This window comes from Rhineura floridana, chromosome 2, assembly GCF_030035675.1.
Source record: "Rhineura floridana isolate rRhiFlo1 chromosome 2, rRhiFlo1.hap2, whole genome shotgun sequence".
NCBI lineage: Eukaryota > Metazoa > Chordata > Lepidosauria > Squamata > Rhineuridae > Rhineura > Rhineura floridana.
The window spans coordinates 13813550-13833648 of record NC_084481.1 but is presented as its reverse complement, the minus strand read 5'-3'; the positions used below and the strand labels follow the sequence as shown (position 1 = coordinate 13833648).

General features: G+C 38.7%; 1 protein-coding gene across 1 annotated transcript in view; it reads right to left on the bottom strand.

Moving 5' to 3' along the window:
• The window catches only part of UNC80 (unc-80 homolog, NALCN channel complex subunit), a 341822-nt gene that overhangs the window by 168514 nt on the left and 153209 nt on the right, over nucleotides 1-20099 (bottom strand). The window contains exon 25 of the mRNA XM_061607866.1: nucleotides 1442-1575. Within this exon, the coding sequence (XP_061463850.1) occupies nucleotides 1442-1575 (134 nt within the window). The remainder of the gene's footprint in view (nucleotides 1-1441; nucleotides 1576-20099) is intronic.

Genomic DNA, 20099 nt, shown 5'->3' with positions numbered 1-20099 from the left:
CTGTGGCAAGGACTGACGTCCAGGTGGACAAGGCAAGTACAATTTTGTAAACTAGAAGATAATGTCCTCCATCAGCAGTAGTCTTTTCTGACGTATTAAGATATCTCTAAGCAAGGTACAGAGAGGCTACTAAAATGTTATGTATTGGTAATCTTTCAGAAATGGCAGGAGGCCACATCAATAAGCCTATGAACAGATCACCTGCCATTGTAGGCATCATGGGCGGTATCCAAATAACTCGTTCTGTCAATGGAAGCATTTCTGCTTCCACAATGGAACTTTCCCCCCCCTCCTCTCCACATGTGTGCCTTGTGCCCTCCCCACATCTGTTCTAGAAGGCTGGGAGAAAACCCAGAACAGATTTAGGGAGTATGTGGGGTGAGAAGAGGGGGGGAAGTTCCATTATGCAAGTGGAAATCCTTCTGCTGATTAGGGATGGGCGAGAATTCAGCTGAATTTGGATTTAGCACTGGATTTTTCATTGGTCCGCATATTCTCCATCTTTACAGAGTGATCCTGTTTGCTCCAAACTTCAGTGGCTTTCCCTGACACTGTATTCCTCCCTCAAATATATTGTTATTTTATTGATTTTACTCATAGCCCAGCAGTACAGCTCTGTCACTCTCTTGTGCTCTCTGTGCCTGCCACCCTCTACCACTTAAATAATCCAAACCCCAAGCGGGAGGAAGCAAGACAAGTTTCACCCAAGCTGACTGTAGGCTTGCCAAGGAGGAGGTGGGGGAGCAATGAAAGCTGCATTCCTCTTTTGTTTTCCAAAAGGAAAACAGCCGGTCTCTGCTTGCTAATGTGAAAACTGACCAGCCTCAGCCACAGTGGAAAAGGAGGCGGCGGCAGCTAAACTGCTTTCCTTCATCAATATTTTCTTTCAAATTATCAATATTTTCTTTCAAAATATTGATATTTTCCAAAATATTGATATTTTCTTTCAGTCAAAATATTCATATTTTCTTTCATTTATTGATATTTCCTGCAAAATATCAATTTTTGAAAAAAACAATATTCTGAAATATCAATATTAATATCAGTATTTTTGGAGAGGGGGAAAAATAGACCGGTAAAAGCAGCGGATAGTGGACAAAGAACAAACTTAAATCAATACTGCCTGTTAGGATGACAGAATGCTTTTGAAGCAGCACCAGCTAAAGGATCCCTTCCCTAGCACTGACAAGAAGTTATTTGGATACCACCCCCTGTGTATAATTAACTACACATAATATAAACCAATTTTGCAGATTTTGTTCCTATCAATGAAAACCTGACTCCTTCTTCCACACCCCTACCCTGAATTCATCAAAACATTCATTCTGCTACTCAACTGATTCTCTTGTTTCCCTCTCCAATTCTGCAATTTGTGCTTAGTTTTTATCTTCCCCTGTCCCTCCCAGACAGTCTCCAAGTTAAATTCCTAGCATTTGCTCACCACAAGAGGTTCTGTACGTGGCCTGGGCATATAGGGAAAGGTCTCTCGAAGGAATGTGGTGATCTCCAGAAGAAGCTGACATGCTGCCATCTTCAGGGCAAAGGGACAACAACATTTGGTAGGGTTCACAGTACCTAAAAAGCAATATACATTTGTTTTATTTAAAAAGGACACTAGAAAAAAATCTAGATGTAAAAACAGATGGACATCACCACACATGGTACACAATGCAAGCTGCATATGGAACATTATGGCCCCCTTACACTATTCTATTTTTCCTAACTATCTCCTTTGCACCCTAATTGCCAGATATTCTCTGTAGCATATGCAATTCAACAGCAGGACTACAATGGTCTCAAAATGTAACTGTTCATATTAATGCAGATGTTGAAATGAATATTCTAATCCTGTTCACCTCAGCTTTCTGGTCTGGTCAACAAATGACACATTTTTGTGTGTATCTTTCCCTCAGAGTTGTTTTTTCTTGTTCATTTTACCGAAAACTGTATTCTGGAGACTCAGAGTTTGAGCAGAGGAATACCAGAAGATAGGGCTGCTTAATCCTTTCCTGTTTGGCTATTTCCCCACCTACCCATGTTGCTCTTATCTTTTCCACTGCATAAAGAAAAGCAGCTGGGGGGAGGGCATGCCATTGGTTTTTTAAAAACTGAAAAAAGATCCCCATAGCTGCTCGTCACATCTAGATTAGGCCTCAGATACACTCTACAGTGATGGAATAAATAATTGAACAATATATTATTGAATGAATTGACCGACAGCAAGACTGCAGCCTAGACTGCAGGGCTAGGAAAAGATAACATTCGCATATTTTTGTTATAATACACATATTTGTGAATGTTTGCCATGCAAATCTTATGCCAGTGATTACCGAGGAGGAGAGGGAATAGTCTCACCTATACTTTATACTTCTGAATTCTTAGCGCCACATCATTCTTTATGCAGTGAATGAGTTATTAACAAATCCACAGCATATCATGTGGTGAATGCTGTTCACATTTGGAAGGGAGATTTGGTGACATGTAGAGGACACAAAAGGGCAATGGCTTCCCTGACGGGTCCTCATCGTGTTCACAGATGCTCATCTTCCCTTCAAACAGTTGCATGCTGCATATAACATTTATTATTATTATTATTATTATTATTATTATTATTATTATTATTATTTACAATGGTAGCCATAAAGAAGCCTTGGTTTATCAGATGATTCATGCTTAGTTCCAAGAGGCCTATTGACTCTTGCAGCCTCTATGTCAGTCGTGGCCCTGAAGGAGGGGAAAAGGGAGAGTAGGTGAGGCCTAAGCTCTCTTCACCTTGCCTATTGTACTCATTAGCGGTGGCAATTGTGCCTCTCAAATGGACAGGCTGTCACCACTGCAGAAAGAGGGTAGAAGATGAAGCAAGTCCTGGTACTCACACCACGTCCATATATGAGGCTGGGATCTAGCATTAACTGTAGGAGCCAGCAAAGCTTCAGGTTTGTCTCACGTCTCTTCATCCAAAACAGATTAGGCCAGTTAGTTTAACTCAATTTATGAAATTCAGTTCGAGTCCTCTTATTGAAACTCATTGCCTCTTAGGATTTCTAGGTCTAGAACCTTAGGGGGTCACTGTGTACACATCCTATATTTAGGGTTGCCATATTCCAATTCCACAAATCCGGGCAGGCTGATCTGCATATTATGCAAATTATAAATTAGTTGCATAATTTGCATATTATGCAAATCATGTCCTGATTAGGCAAATTAATCATATTAAAAGTTGCATTGTCCAGTTTTGTTTTGTGCCTAGCAATTACCACCAAAAACTGGGGAAGGATTTGAAGATTTAAAAAAATGCTTCTTTTTCAACCTTAAATGCCTATTATGGAATATTTATTTATTAAGAGGATTTATATCTTGCCTTTCCACTGTTAAAAATGGAGTTCAGGGCAGTTTACAAACATAGTAAAAACAATAAAAATGCACAATCTCTGTAAAAACAATAAAAACACAACAAACATAAAACAAGTCAATGCAGCACTATAAAAATCATATAACTTTTAAAGCAGATAGAAATCAAGATTTCAATATGATCAGTTCTGTCAATCATCTTATCTAAGGGGAGCATGTCTTTAGTACACCGATTCTCACATATCCAATCAGAGAGAGGGGAAATGGAGCCTTCTATGATAGAGGCTGCAACATGATGGAGACCTGGGTGCTGGCCCCTCTTTTTTTAAAAAGAAAATAAAAATGCAGTGAATTCTAGAGACCTGGCAAGCTGTGGTAGCATTACACAGGGTAGCTGTTCCATTCGTATTAGTCTTAAGGAGGGGAAGGTTACACCCCTCCACTGCATTGCATATATGCATAGAGAGAGGGAGCGCCTCTGTGTGTATGTGTATATATATACACATGTGTGTAAGTATACGTGCACACACACACACACACACATCCATCCCTGGGGAGATGGAAGTAGGGTGATCTTTGGTGGAGAGATGCCTGCCAGTCATTTTGAAGAAGGGTATGTTTCAAAAAATACTTTTTAGCCTTTTCTGAATTGCTGAACAGAGGCTCTGTCAGGCAACAAGGTGAGTGAGGCTGCATTCCAATGCAACTTTACTTAGGAGTAAGCACCATTTAACAAGGTGGGTACAGGGCTGAAAAATGCAAATGCTAGTATCACTGCCTTTTCTACAGAGAGGTTTGCTTTTATATCTTGTATAGTAGGGCCCCACTTTACGGCGTTCCGCTTTACAGTGCTTCGTTCATGCAGCGGTTTTCAATCAGGGAAAGGCCCCACTCTTACAGCGCTTGTTCCGCTAATACGGTGGGGGTTTTCCATCGCGTGCCATTTTGTTGTCATTTTGATGTCATTTTCGCACGACGCAGCCCATTATAGTCTATGGGGCCCCGCTTTATGGCGATTTCCGCTTTACAGCGGGGGCCTGGTCCCTAACCCGCCGTATTAGCGGGGCCCTACTGTATCTGTTCAGGGGAGGGAGAGTTTGGCGGAATCAAACCCTTTTATTCCATCCTCCATGATGACAGGCAGACCCTCCCATTGCATTCACCTCTTAAGACACATATCCTGAGAAACAGGCAACTGAGATGAAGGCTGCTTCTCCTTGCTGACGCAAGGAGTGTATGGGTAAGCAGCTGCATGTGTTGATCAAGTGGGCATGTGCAGTTTTCTAACCAGCTAGATTCTGCAGATGCAGAAGGCAAGCAGACTAAAATTCTTAATTTTTCCAGGACAACTGTGATGTCCCTCATTGGCTAAGAACAATGGAAGGTGGGAATTAGAGTTGCCAGGTCAGAAGCATCCCAAACCCTGAAATTTCAGGGGTGGGCCAGAGGGGGTACTCCTGAGTGATGTCACAGGGATGGGTCCTAGTGCTGTCATTAAGCATGATACATTAAGCATCAATCACAGTTGTTTAGAGCATACAATGAAAAAAAAAATCTCTGATTGGAAATTAAGATAGAAATCTTAGCTAAAATATGAAGCCTGGGTAGGGAACATTTAATCTAGCCCATTTGCTTTCAGCAAGAAGGGTTTAAGTGCCCCCAGGCCAGTCACCAGAAGGCCATTGTAGGAAGAAAGGAGCCTAGTGTTGTGGAGATGTTAGATGGGAACACTCAGGAGTAAAGATGGATGCCCTCGAAGGCTGCAATTCTAAACACACTTACTAATTGACTAAGCACCATAGAACTCAACAAGATTTACTTCTGAGTAGATATAGTATGAATTGTGCTGTTGGTAAACCTTGACTATGGATCCTCTGCAAAGACATCCATATCCAAGCAGGGTTGGCAACCCACTGCCTGCAGTGCCCTGCCCCTATCTTTTAACATGGCTGTTCCAAAATTCTTAACAGATTTGACCCTTCAGAAAGAGGTCTGAGAAATGAGTAAGAGTAAGAAGATTCTCTACCCTTTCTGTCTACCCTGTGGGCTGCTATAAACTCACTTTGACAGCCAACCCAATTCCAGTGAGCAATAATGGACAGAGAGAAAACACACATGGTTTGGTCTACTTTCATAGGCAGCAGCTTGGGAACAACAGTTGTAGCCACACTTCCAAATATGTGAATTCTCTTTTACCACTATTGGGCAACAAATAAACTGTCATGCAACTGACAAGGTGCATCACCAGTGGGTTTAAGGGGGTTGCCCTGAGCACATGGAACCACTGCTGTTGCTTCTATAGCTGTAACGGAGTGAGGTTAAAGATAAGTGAAATGCAAATAGAAAAAACAACACAAAAGGCAGTAACACTTTCCTAAATGCAATACCATACCAACCACAACAAGATTCCTATGAGTAAGGCAGAAAACTCAGCATCCCACAACCAGTCAGGATTCATAACCAAAAACCCAAACTTAAAAATTCCTAGCAGCCAGTCAGCTAAGGTCACAGAAATCCCCATGCAGCACAACCTGACCTGGGGACTGCAGTTAATAAAGAATGCTGCAGCACGATTGCTGATATGAGTGAGACCCTATCAGCACATTACATCTCTGCTCTGAAATCTGCATTGGTTGCTGATTTGCTACCAGGCCAAGTTCAAGCTGTGCTTTCCATGTTATGGGTGCCACATAGTACTTGTTCTGCTCTTGTAAGAAATCAGTCCTTTTGTGTGGCAGCACCTATGCTTTGGAACTCCTTGCCTATTGACATTAGGCAGACGCCTCTTTTCAGCACCTGCTAAAATCAGTTTTCTTGATGCAAGCCTCTCCAGGCATGTAGAAGCTATTGTGTTTTCAAATCTGTTTTTAACTCATTGTTGGGTTTTATTATTTTGAATGTTTTTAAATATCTGTTCTTAATGCTTTTGCCAATAATTTTATTGTTTTAATTTTTTCTGTAAACCGCTTTCAGAATTTTTTACAATAAAGCAGTATATAAATGTTGTAAACCCCCTCTGAATACTGCTTACCATGAAAACCCTATTCATAGGGTTGCCATAAGTCGGGATCGACTTGAAGGCAGTATATCATCATATCATCAAATGTTGTAAATAAAAATACATAAATAAATGTTGGAGTCACTGTGGCCCTTTAGTCTCTTCCCACTTTACGAACCAAGGAATCTGTCTTATACTGACTCAGGCCATTTTGTACCATCTAACTCAGTACTCATGACTAGCGTTGGCTCTCCAGGATTCCAGGCAATAGTCTTTTCCAGGAATTGAATTTTGGACCTTGTACCGATGAGCTACAACCCTCCCTGTTTAAAAAAGTATATTTTAAAATTGTTCTTTGCAATTCACTCTTGAATGCACATCATACCTAGGGCAGATCCACACCATTTATTTATAGCACATTCAACACACATTTGAATCACATGAATCCCACCACAGAATCATGGGTATTTTAGTTTGTTATGGGTGGTGAGAATTATAACTGTGAGGGGGAAACTACACTTCCCAGGATTCTTTAGGGGAAGTAATGTGCTTTAAATGTGAGTTGGATGTGCTCTAAATGTGTTGATCTACTTAATCAACTTTGCCTGCATGTAAATCGTTTTAATTAATTTTTCAAAATGGAAATGAGCTATAAAGTTTACTGGGTGACCATGTGCTACTCACCACCTCTCAGCATATCCTCCCCTCAGGATGAAAACAACAGAGAACCATGACCACCCCCAGGAAGAAGGGCACACTTAAAATGCAGAGGAAAAAAATCATCTACAACCATAGTGTGAAATCAAATGCTTATTGGGACACAGTATGAAGAAATATTTATATAAACATGACTATCAAATATGTTTATGAATTACACAATCTGTAAAGATATTTATAGTGCAATCTAATCTTTGTTTACTCAGAAGCATGTCCCAATGTATTCAATGGGGCTTACTCAAATTGGGAAGTGTGCAGAGAACTACCGCCTCAAGTGATAAGGAACTTGTTATTTCAACAAGTCTTTTAAGTTGAGACCTTATCCATCTGTCTGTGTTGGAATTGCTTTTTAATATGTTTTTAAGTCTTTTCTTTTTTTAAAAAAAATGTTTTTCAAGCTTTTTAAAAATGTTTTCAAAGATGTTTTAATAGATATTAAAGTCTGTTTTTTATGATATTTTAAAGTGCTTTTAGTACTTTTGTTTGCCGCCCTGGGCTCCTACTGGGAGGAAGGGCAGTAAGTAAGTAACTTTATTAACGATCACAAGGATCCAAACAACATATAAAAAACATTTATAACATCTCAATTTACAATTCCAAATCTAATCATATTTTAATTTAAAACTATTATATCGTATCTGCTTCTCATAATATTAAAAGTTAAAACTCTATAAAGACTCTTTCCTTTTTAATATTGCTATTGCAGCAAATTTTGCTACCTCCCATGTGATTTCTTTCTTATGGTCAGACAATAAATAATCTATTCGTGCAACATCAGAATTTTAAAATTCGATTGTCTAAGAGAGGTGTAATAAGGTGCAATCTGGGTTGATCGTATAGAGGACAGTATAATAAAACATGAACATTTGTTTCAATTTCTCTTCTTTCACAGGGGCATAGGCAATCAATATATGGAATCTTATTATATCGACCCTCCAGTACCGCTGATGGGAGGACATCACATCTAATCCAGATAAATGCTTTTCTATATTTGGGTATATTAAGATTAGTTAAATAAGGCATCGGAAGGTATGGGCTGGCGTTATATCTATATTTCTTCGCCATTTCTCGATGAGTTTGTAAGTCAATATCTCTGATGCGTTGTCTGATATTTATCCTTGCTGACTCGTATCCCATCTGTCTTATTGTTTGTATGGTAAAGCCTAGATGTTGAAGTTTATCTATAATTATAGTGTTCCATATTGACTTAAAGTTATCCTCAAGAATGTGAGGTGCTAAACCTTGGGGTTCTAGATATAATTTTAGCCAATAATTAATCCTCGATATCCAAATAATTGATTCTATGGATTGTACTCCAATTTCTAGTCGTATAAGGCTATTAGGGACACATGTAGGTAATGCCATAATGGACCGTATAAAGGAGGTTTGTAACACTTGTATCTCTGGAAATTTGTCCCTTGTTGTCGCTTGCATACCATACGTGAGCTGTGGGATTATTTTGGCTTTAAATACTTTTAAGGCAGGGATAATTAATTGTCCTTCATTGGTGTAGTAAAAAGTTATCAAGGCTTTAGATGTTCTCTTAGCATTTAATATAGTTGATTTGATATGATGGCTATGGCTACCTGACGCTTGAAAGGTGGATCCTAAATATTTAAATGAATTCACCTGTTCAATAATGCTTCCGTTTGGTATCCAGGTATGTTTCAATCATTTTTTGCTAAATACTAATACCTTGGTCTTTTGGTAATTTATTTCTAGACCTTCAATTTGACAATATTGAGTTGTTCCTCTTAGTAGTTTCTTCAGCCCTATCGAGGTCTTTGATAGTAAAGCAATGTCGTCAGCATATAAGAGGGCATTTCTTGGGATATTAGCTAGCATAGGGGAGTGTATAGCGCAATGATTTAGCTTTTTAATAATATCATTAATATATAAGTTAAAGAGTAAGAGTGATAGAACACATCCTTGCCTGACCCCTTTTTGCGTTTTTATCAGGTTGGTTAGGTATCCCTGAATATTACATCTAACTCTTAATTTAGTATTTTTATATAAGCCTTGCAGCAAGGTTAATAAGCGTCTATCAACTCCAAGATGGTATAATTTCGACCATAATCTTGATCTTGGAATCGAATCAAATGCTGCTTTCAGGTCGATATAAGCCACATAGAAAAAGCCTCCTTTTCTAAGAGTATATTTATCAATAATATGCTGCAAAACTATTATATGGTCTATTGTTGAACGATTTGGACGGAAGCCAGCTTGTTCTAGAATTATTACATCTGCTTGTTCAGCCCATATACTCAGTTTGTTAAATAGATGGTCAGAATATAACTTACTTATAACATTTAACAAGCTGATTGGTCGATAGTTTGCTGGATCTGTCCTTAAACCCTTCTTAAAAATAGGTACTACTGTCGCCATGGCCCAATCATCAGCTATAGTCATAGTATTATCAATATGTGAAAATAATGTCGCCAAAATTGGAGCCCACCAATTAACATTATTTTTGAAGACTTCAGATGGGATGTTGTCAGGACCAGGGGCTTTGTTAGATTTTAAGTTCTTAATCAGTCCTATAATTTCTTCTTCAGATACAGGTGCCCATGTCTGGAAATCGTTCAGTAATGCATATTCATATATGTCCTCTTTCCATGTATTATTATATAAAGTTTCAAAGTGTTTTTCCCAGTCTGTAGCCAAGATATTACAATTAGAGTATAGATGAGATCTTGGCCAGTAATGTGTAATCAATTTCCAAAATATATTTGGGTTTCTTAATTTAGAAGCTTCCAGCAATCGTATCCATATTTCCGATCTTTCTTTTCGTTTATACATCTTAATTAATTGCTTGTATTTTTTCTTAACTATTGCGTATCTTTGTAGGTCATCCTGTAGGCCTGTCCTAATGTAAGTTTTATATATTTCCCGAAGTTGTTTTTTTAGTTTGATACAGTCCTGATCAAACCAAGTATTCCTTCTATTGACTTTACCTTTTGAATTTTCTAGAGTCTGTTTTGACAAGGATTTCTTTAGTATCTCCATTATTTTTTGGAATTGGTTCACTGTCTCATTTACTTCTAATTTAGTTATTATTTTTTGTTTAATCATCAACATCTCTGGGGAGTTAAGTATAAGTTTGGTCAGCTATTCTGGGAATCCATCTAACTCTCTTGGCATTTACCTCTATATTCTCATCGGGGAAGGAGTCTTTAACTAAATGGATATAAGTTCTTTATTAACATTTATTGTTAAAACAAGTGGAAAGTGATCACTTTCTATACGTCTAATAACTGTAAAATTTGACACCGAAAGAAAAAAGTTCGTTTGAAATAAAACTTAGGTCTATAAGATATGTTCCTGAATATGAGACATAAGTAATTTCTCCCTCTATATCCCCCGGGCAACGGCCATTCATCAGAGTCATATTCATTTTGTGTGTTAATTTCAATAGCAAAAGTCCTGCATAATTTATTCCAGGGTCTTTTGAGGCTCTTGTGGGAAATATCAGTAGCTCATCTGGGATTAGATATTGTTGAGAGTACTTAGAATACAATGCATCATCGGAACTGCCCATTCTGGCATTAAAATCTCCCATTAACAGTATTGGGAATGCTGGATATTTAATTGCCAAATCAGTAAGATATTTTCCTAGGAGGTTAAAACTATTAATAATAAAATCTTTACCCCGGCCAGGGGGTATATAGACATTAATCAAAATAACTGATATATAGAAAAATTCTAATATTATAGCAACTGCTATGTCATTGAGGTAATTTAATTGCTTTAATTTAACAGTTAGCGATGTTGAAATTAATACTGCTATCCCTCCCTTAGGTCTCCCTCCCAAAGAACTAGGAGTGGCTGGGATCTCAAAAGTAGTATATCCATTGATATATAGGTTTTCTTTTAACCAGGTTTCTTGGAATAGGATAATATCATGGGATAATAGGAACAGCTTTAGATTTTCATCATTTGCTTTGGTTTGCCAACCTGCGATGTTCCAAGATATTATTTTAAGGTCATCCGATAGAAAGTATCTATTCAGTCAATAGGATGGGCATGTAGTTTTACTATATTTCTAATTTTGAACCCGTGTGGTAGGATTGGTTAACGATATAACGGAGTTCGTCTTTGTATAATCCAAATGTATCAGTTCTAGGTTATGTTCGACGGATTCCACAACTGTATTCAGATTTAAAAGGGACTCTTTTAGTTCTTCATCTTTGTTACTTGATATATTTCCTGTCATTTCTCTTTCAACAATTGATAGAAGCGTTCTCAATCGGGTGATAATGTTTAGCTGCTCAGATATATTGACTCCAATGCATAGACCAATAAGCATCAATTCTTCTGGAAAAATGGTTGGAGATGAACAGTTCTCTATGATAGTAGGTTGGTCAGATGTATCCTGCAGGTAAATTGTAGACTTTTCTGGATGAGATGTTTTTGTTGTTAGTTTAGGGACTAAATTTCTCTTTATGATTTTTTGATAGGTAGCCGTTTGTTTAGTAGTTTTAAATATATTAAAGTTCAACGGGGTAGCGGTATTTTTGAATAATCTCGATATTTGGATGTTCTGATAATCGAATATTGACCTTTTATTATATATGAGTTTCACAGTATCATGATCTTTAAAAGTGACTATTGCTCTTGCTTTTTTATAATTGAAAAATAAATATTGGATTGATAAAATCCTATCTATGTTTATCAATCCAGTTTCCATGGCTTCTATAATGTTCCAACAGTGTAATTTATGTTGGTAGGAATTTAGCATGCCTCTCGGTTTTGGATAGTTGATAAACACCAATTTATGATCGTTTAAGGTTAAATTCCATTTATATTCTGCTAGATTTGGTTCATTATTAGGCAATGAATCTAAATTGGAGCACGTCTCTTCTTTGGCAGACTCCGATATAATAATCCGATCGCTCTCCTCGTCAGCCACATCCTCCATCGTCTCTCCTAAGACATCCCCTCCTCGACATTTACTCAAAGCCCTCAGCAGAAGGGACCCATCACCAGGTAGGATCTCCGGAATATGGCACATCCTCTCCCCAGCAGACTCCGTCATAATCAGCCGGCCGTTCCCACTGTCGATCACATCATCCATCATCTCTCTCAAGTCCTCATCTTCCCGAAGCCGGCTCACTGAAGGTAAAGATGGAGGTAAGTTTTGTTCTAGGGGCCGGCTCAGTGAGAGTGGTGGTGAAGGTAGATCTTGTTTCTTGTTAAATCCGTTCTTACATTTTTTGTTTCCTTTTCCTTTTCCTTTTCTTTTTCTTTTCTTCTTTTTTCTTGTCTAGCTGTTGTTGCGAAGTGTCTAAGAGGGCAAATAGTCTCTTGAAGTTAAAAGAAGAATGATACTTTTCTTTATTAGCTTTTGCTTTCTGATTTTTTTTATTATTTATTATCTTCCGGGTCATCTTTATTCCTTTTTTTCCCATTAACGAAGGATCAGTTAGTATTGTCTGTGTAGCTTGTGTTTTCCTGGTGGATTTCATATCATCTTTAATTTCAGAAGTCTTTGTATTCGTTATGATTTCTGTTAATAGTGTGAGTAGAGGTACAGATTCTTCAATGTATTTGGAGATTTGTGCCAGGGAAGCTGTAACTGCTGTTGTCCATGTTTCTTCTATTGTATATCTATCTTGGGTAGGTATCATCTCTATGTTCTCCATATATCTCCAGAATGATGTCGTTGATCCATCCATATTGCGTTGTGAAGTCCTATCTTCAGGGATTTCATGATCTGCAATACTAGAGGTTATCAGAGATAGATTCTCGCAGTACTCGGGACCTTGGTCTATATACCCAGGATGTTGAATCAAATCCTTTGAAGGGGACTGGTCTCTCTCGAAGGATGATTCTAATGTTGGCATGGAGCTACTTGTACTATTATTTATGATCATATTTGTAGGTGTATCTACATTTAGATCATCTTCATCTAAGGATGGAAGAAAGTTTTTTAATTCACCTTCCCCTAATAGTTCAAAAGCTATGCTGTCTTTTGGTAAGATGTTTTCTCTTGTTGAAAGTGAAGGTAATCTTTCTATTGTACCGTGTTCCTTTAAGTTACATCCAATTAGTTCATTCACTGGCAGGTGGGTTGATTCTCCTTGCTCTTTCTGTTTATAATATTGTGTTATTTTGGTTGTTTTTTCTTTGAAGATTTTTTACTTATATTACTTTTGCTTATATTCACTTGTAAATCCATGACTGTAGAGGGGGTAATACCCTGCTCTCTGTAAGATTGCCTTGTTAAGACCATTTTATTTCAATTAATCCCAACTCCTTTTTATAGTGCACACAGTTCGGTCTTTCTTTCTTTTTTCTTTCTTTCTAGCACTATCTGTTTATTATCTTATTTAGTTTTTCTTCTCTTCATGAAAATATTTCAAGAGTTTCAAGGCTCCGGGTTGAAGAAAATAACCGTCCTTCTATGATAAGACTATGATAAGACTAGAGTTTGAAGGGAAGTGCTTTGAATTATAGCTGCGTTATTTACTGTCTCTGATGTCGAATGGCCTTCGAATAGATATATACAAAGTTTATAAATTGTAGAAGTCCTGCATTCATCAAGCTAGTAATATCTTTTAGGGAGTAGTATAGAAAGAAAATCTGGCATTTATGAGCCTTAGCAGTAAAGTTAAAATGAGATAAAATATATTCGTTGCTATGCGTCTTATCCTGTAGCCATCTTGAACAGCTTCCCCGAGGAAGGACAGGATATAAATCAAATAATAAACTTCATTCACCCAACCCAAAATTCAGAATCATGCCTCTTTAGGCTGTTTTCCAACTGTTTATTCTTGCTTTATGGTTACTGGATTTTAAAGGGATTTATTTCTTATTCTGTGTTGCCTTGGTTTCCAGTCACCAACCCTACCTCACAGGGGTGTTGGAAAGACTCCATACACACACTGCAGATGTATAAATACATACAGCCCATATAATAGTTTATTGTCAAACCAGTTGGTCATTGCAAAAAATCAGTATTAATTTTTAAAAAATCAGTATTAGTTTCCTACATAATAAAAAACTGTAATACCTAAGTAAGCCCTGCCTAATTGCTTTAAAATAGGACTGAAGGGGGACAGAAAGTTTTAGAACACAAACACAATTCTTTTTTATATTCACTCAAAAGTCCCATTAATTTACAGCACATTCATAACCATGTCTACTCAAAAGTAAGTTCTATTGAATTCAATGGGATTTTCTCTGGGCATATGAGATTAGTATTGCTTTTACCTCCACAAAAGCAAGTATTGGGAAGGTTTTCAAAACATTGCCCAGGATCTGACTCCTGCACACAAGAGGGGAAAAAACTGAACTGTATATACTTACCCAATTTATGAGATTTTCAGATAAACGGGGGGAGGAGACCACCATTTTCTGGCATTGCAATGAGGTTTTCTAGACACTGCCTCAGGTCAACCAAACACAACCCTGGCTTCACTTATTGGCTGCAATCCTGAATGGGTGGGGTTAGGGCCAGCTACGAAGTGGTATACAGGCATACCCCGCTTTAACGTTCGCAATGGGACCAGAGAGTATACTTTAAGCGAAAATAAACTTTAAGTTAAGCAATTGTCTTCACTTGTACTGCACGCAATCAACACTAGATGGCAGCGGCGTCATGCCAATAAAGTGTACGCTATTGCGAAGTTCGCAAACTAGCAGGGTATGGGGACGTATGGAGGATGTACATTATAGCGAGGCGACGTTAAGTGAAGCGACGTTAATTGGGGTATGCATGTACAGGACAGCTTTGTTAAAAAAAAAGATTTAACAGTCGGTGGGGTGGCTGACGTTTTGATGTATATCTCGAGAACCGGACCACCTAGAAACTTTTTTTAAATTAAAGCTGAGAATCCAGGCCACCTAATGGGCTAAATGGGCACTGGGTGGCATGCAAAGAATCCGGGTAAAACCCAGCTAACCGGGCAATATGGCAACCCTACCTATATTGTCCTTGGGCCCTCTGTGAGCTTTTACCTAATTCCACTTTTCATTAGACCTACCTTTTTTCAATTCCTCATCTAACATATGCTTCTTTTCCTCTGGCCTCTCTATACCTCCCTCCCTCAGATTCATGTATTTCACCTCATTAACTATTCTTCCTCCTTTCTTCAACCATCTGCCTTTGATCTCTCTGCCTCCGATCTACACTGAGATCTGTCGGAAGGCAGAGCTGGGGTCCCAATCCCGGGGAGCTGGATCCCGGAGAGTTGGGAGAAGAGTATTCGGATGGATGGCAGAGGGAAGGGGGAGGAACTTCCCCCCTTTGGAGCGAAGACGAAACAGAGGAACTGCCAGTGATAAGGTCGCTTAGCAACGGGGAGCCTGAGCCCTCCCTGGACATTCTCACGACTCCCCCTCTTTCAGGCTCAGAGCAAGAGGGGAAAGAGGGAGGGCTGCTCACAGCCGAAAAGCGGGGAGGCAGTTTACCATCAGCCCCTCCCCTATCCCCCATCCTGGAATCGGAAACTTCAGAAGAGGAGAGGGTGATGCTTCCCCCCTCACCGCGCACACACAGACAGCTGAAAAGACAGGAGAGAAGGGGGGGAAGGCGGGCAGTACCTGAGGGGCAGTTAAGGAGGAGCGAAAGATTGCGCGCACGTTTGGCCCCTTCTTAAAGAACAGGCGGGAAGAAGTCCCTTGCTCTGTCAACTTTCTCCCAATGCCGCAGGACCTGTATCCCTGTATTGCTTCATGAGAAAACGCAGTCTTTGTTTGGACATTGCCCTAATAAAACATGAATTAACTACAGCCGTTGGTCTGGTTCCTGAGTCACATCCTGGGCCTGACAAGATCTCTTCACCATCATGTTTCCAGTCTAAAACCTGTCTCCCCTATCCAGTGGTGTGCTGGTAAATATTTAACAAGTGGCTCTCCGGAAAAAAAGAATCCAAGCTGGATTTAGAAAGAGAAGAGGCACCAGAGATCATATTGCAAGCATACACTGGATAATGGAATGGACCAAGGTATTTCAGAAGAAAATCACCCTGTGCTTTACAGATTACAGCAAAGTCTTTGATTGTATAGATAACAAAAAACTATGGAACGGTTTTAAAAGAAATGGGGGTACCACAATATTTGACTGTTCTGATGCACAACCTATACTCTGGACAAGAGGCTAGTGTAAGGACAGAATATGGAGAAAACAATTGGTTCCCCATCAGAAAGAGTGTGAGACAGGGATGTATTTTATCATCCTATTTGTTTAATCTATATGCAGAACACATCATATGGAAAGCGAGATTGGCCCAAGATGAGGAGGTGTGAAAATTGAGGGAGAAATATCAGTAATTTAAGATATGTAGATGATATCATACTCTTAGAAGAAACCAGTAATGATCTGAAACGAATGCTGATGAAAGTTAAAGAGGAAAGCACAAAAGCAGGACTACAGCTCAACGTCAAGAAGACTAAAGTAATGATAACAGAAGATAACTTCAAAGTTGATAATTAGGACATTGAACTTGTCAAGGATTATCAATACCTTGGCACAGTCATTAACCAAAATGGAGACAATAGTCAAGAAATCAGAAGAAGGCTAGGACTGGGGAGGGCAGTTATGAGAGAACTAGAAAAGGTGCTCAAATGTAAGGAGGTATCACTGAACACTAAAGTCAGGATCATTCAGACCATGGTATTCCCAACAGGGCTGTGGAGTCGGTACGCCAAACCTTCGACTCCGACTCCTCTATTTTTCTACTGTCCGACTCCGACTCCACCCAAAATTGCTTCCAACTCCACAGCCCTGGAAAGGGCTTTAAATGTCTTTTTAAATTGGAAGCTCTCATAGGAGCATTTTTATCACTGCCTGAATATGCGCTGATCTTGGCATCACAGCATTTGTCTTCATCTCGGTCCTGTGTCATACACTGACACACAAAATGTTTTCCATCTTGAGTTATGGTGAAATGCTCAACTACAGCTGACTTCATGGGAAGCTTCTTTGACATTTTGAATTTATATTTTAAAAAATTTGTAAATCAAAATGTATTTTGAAGCCGGAGTCGGTACATTTCTACCAACTCCGACTCCGACTCCACCCAAAATTGCTTCCGACTCCACAACTCAGACTTCATAGCCCTGATTCCCAATCTCTATGTGTGGATGTGAAAGTTGGACAGTGAAAAAAGCGGATAAGAGAAAAATCAACTCCTTTGAAATGTGGTGTTCGAGGAGTGCTTTGTGCATACCATGGACTGCAAAAAAGACAAATAATTGGGTGTTAGAACAAATTAAACCAGAACTGCCACTAGAAGCTAAATGATGAAACTGAGGTTGTCATACTTTGGACACATAATGAGAAGACATGATTCACCAGGAAAGACAATAATGCTGGGAAAAACAGAAGGGAGTAGAAAAAGAGGAAGACCAAACAAGAGATGGATTGATTCCATAAAGGAAGCCACAGACCTGAACTTACATGATCTGAACAGGGTAGTACATGACAGATGCTCTTCAAGGTCGCTGATTCATAGGGTCGCCATAAGTCATAGTCGACTTGGAGGCACATAACAACAACCTTTTCAAAGTACTGATAAGCCTCTTCTTTTAATTAAAATAATAATTACAAATTCTTGCTCTTATCACTAATGGGAGTTAATTATCTTGCATATGCCCATGGTAAATTTTCAGATACTTTCAGACCCTCAGCAATTTTCAAGTGGTCTATGTAGAAGAAAAGTTTCGGAACCCCTGGTATAAGACATCTGCTTATGTCCCTATGCTGCTCTCACCCCTCATTTAGGTGCCTGGGATGCATGCGTGTGGACCTCCTTACAATTATGGAAAGTGATTCTTAATAATAAGTCTCCAGACACAAAGTTACATAGGTGTTTATCAGTTGTTTAATAGAAAATTCAGAAGTGCAGAGTCCCTTCATGATAGTTGCAACCACATACACAATTTTTTGCTCCTGGATTAAGAATGAGATCTTTGTTAATGCATTCTCTCACAACAACAAACATCTCTAGGAGCCAATCAGCATGTAAGTGGAGAGCGTTAGCAACTGAGAAGAGTCTTCTCAGTGGCTGACTCACCTCCTTCCACTCTGATTGGCTCCAATCAGCAGGAAAGGCAAGGAAGCATATTAGAAAACTCTTCTCAGTGACTCACTCCCTTTTCATGCTGATTGTAGGATGCTTGGAGACATAGGGACCCTGCTCCCAAAAAAGCAGAGGGACTAAGACCCCCTGGGTGACTACCCTCCTTGTGCTTATGGACATGACCGTAAAATATTTTGTGACGTGCAAGTTCGATATGACATTATTTATTAAGTGTGCTTAGGATTACACTGATGGCATTCCCAAATATGTACTTTCACACAGACTTTGGTTTTCCATAACACAATGTTTGTCCAAGCCTCCACACTTGGGGGGGAGGGCACTACTTGCACACCCCTTCCATAAGCACATCAAAGTTGGATACACACCTGAACCAAGACCCAGACAACAGGGCACTCAAAACAAAAAGGTAATTACAGTGGCTGAGTAGATCTTGTACAGTGGTTATACTGACTGGGCAGCCACTGTCCTTCATATTTTACAAAATACTTTTTCCTATACAAAGATTAAATTTCTGTGTATGAAAAAGTAATACATGAAGTGGTCTCAATAGTGAGAAAAGTAAACAAGTGAATGGTGATCCAAATGTTTTTCATTCTCACGTTATGAAGCTAGCTGCCAGATGATGTATCACCTTCCCTACGCATGCAGCGTAGACTGAAAAAACAGCACCCAAGCCACCATTCAATACGTGCACTTGTTCTTCCCAACATGAATCTACAGGTCTCAAAAAGTAATGTGTCACAAAGTCCTCAAACACCTTATAACATGCCTCAAACATGGTCTCTTGTTCTAGCAGCATGCCTTCACACCATCACTTTGCCAAAACATAAGGATAGGTAAATTGCTTTTAGGGAGGTTCACAATTATGATTTCCTATTTATTTAATCTAAAAATATTTAAAATATATAAAAACAGCCAGGGGAAGATATTGGAGAAATATAAAATAAATACAAATAAAAAAGGGGGAGGGAGGTGAAGAGACCTTAAATGTGCTACTCACCATCTCTCAACCTATCCTCCCCTCAGGATGAAAACAACAGAGAACCATGACCACCCCCAGCAAGAAGGGCACACTTAAAATGTAGAGGAAAAAATCATCTACAACCATAGTGTGAAATCAAATACTTATTGGGACACAGTATGAAGAAATATTATATAAACATGACTATCAAATATGTTTATGAATTACACAATCTGTAAAGATATTTATAGTGCAATCTAATCTTTGTTTACTCATAAGCAAGTCCCAATGTATTCAATGGGGCTTACTCAAACTGGGAAGTGTGCAGAGAACTACAGCCTCAATTGGTAAGGAACTTGTTCTTTCAACTTGTTCTTTTAAGTTGAGACCTTATCCCAGTCTGAGTCTGTGTTGGAATTGCTTTTTAATATGTTTTTAAGCCTTTTCTTTTTTTAAAAAAGATGTTTTTTAAAGCTTTTAAAAATATTTTCAAAGATGTTTTAATATATTTTAAAGTCTGTTTTTTATGATGTTTTAAAGTGCTTTTAGTGCTTTTGTTTGCTGCCCTGGGCTCCTACTGGGAGGAAGGGTGGGATATAAATCAAATAATAAATAAATAAACTTCATTCACCCAACCCAAAATTCAGAATCATGCCTCTTTAGGCTGTTTTCCAACTGTTTATTCTTGCTTTATGGTTACTGGATTTTAAAGGGATTTATTTCTTATTCTAAGTTGCCTTGGTTTCCCAACCCTACCTCATAGGGTTGTTGGAAAGACGCAATACACACACACACACACACACACACACACACACACACACACTGCAGATGTATAAATACATACAGCCCATATAATAGTTTATTGTCAAACCAGTTGGTCATTGCAGAAAAATCAGTATTAGTTAAAAAAATCAGTATTAGTTTCCTACATAATAAAAACTGTAATACCTGCCTACTTGCTTTAAAATAGGACTGGAGGGAGACAGAAAGAATTAGAACACAAACACAATTCTTTTTTACATTCACT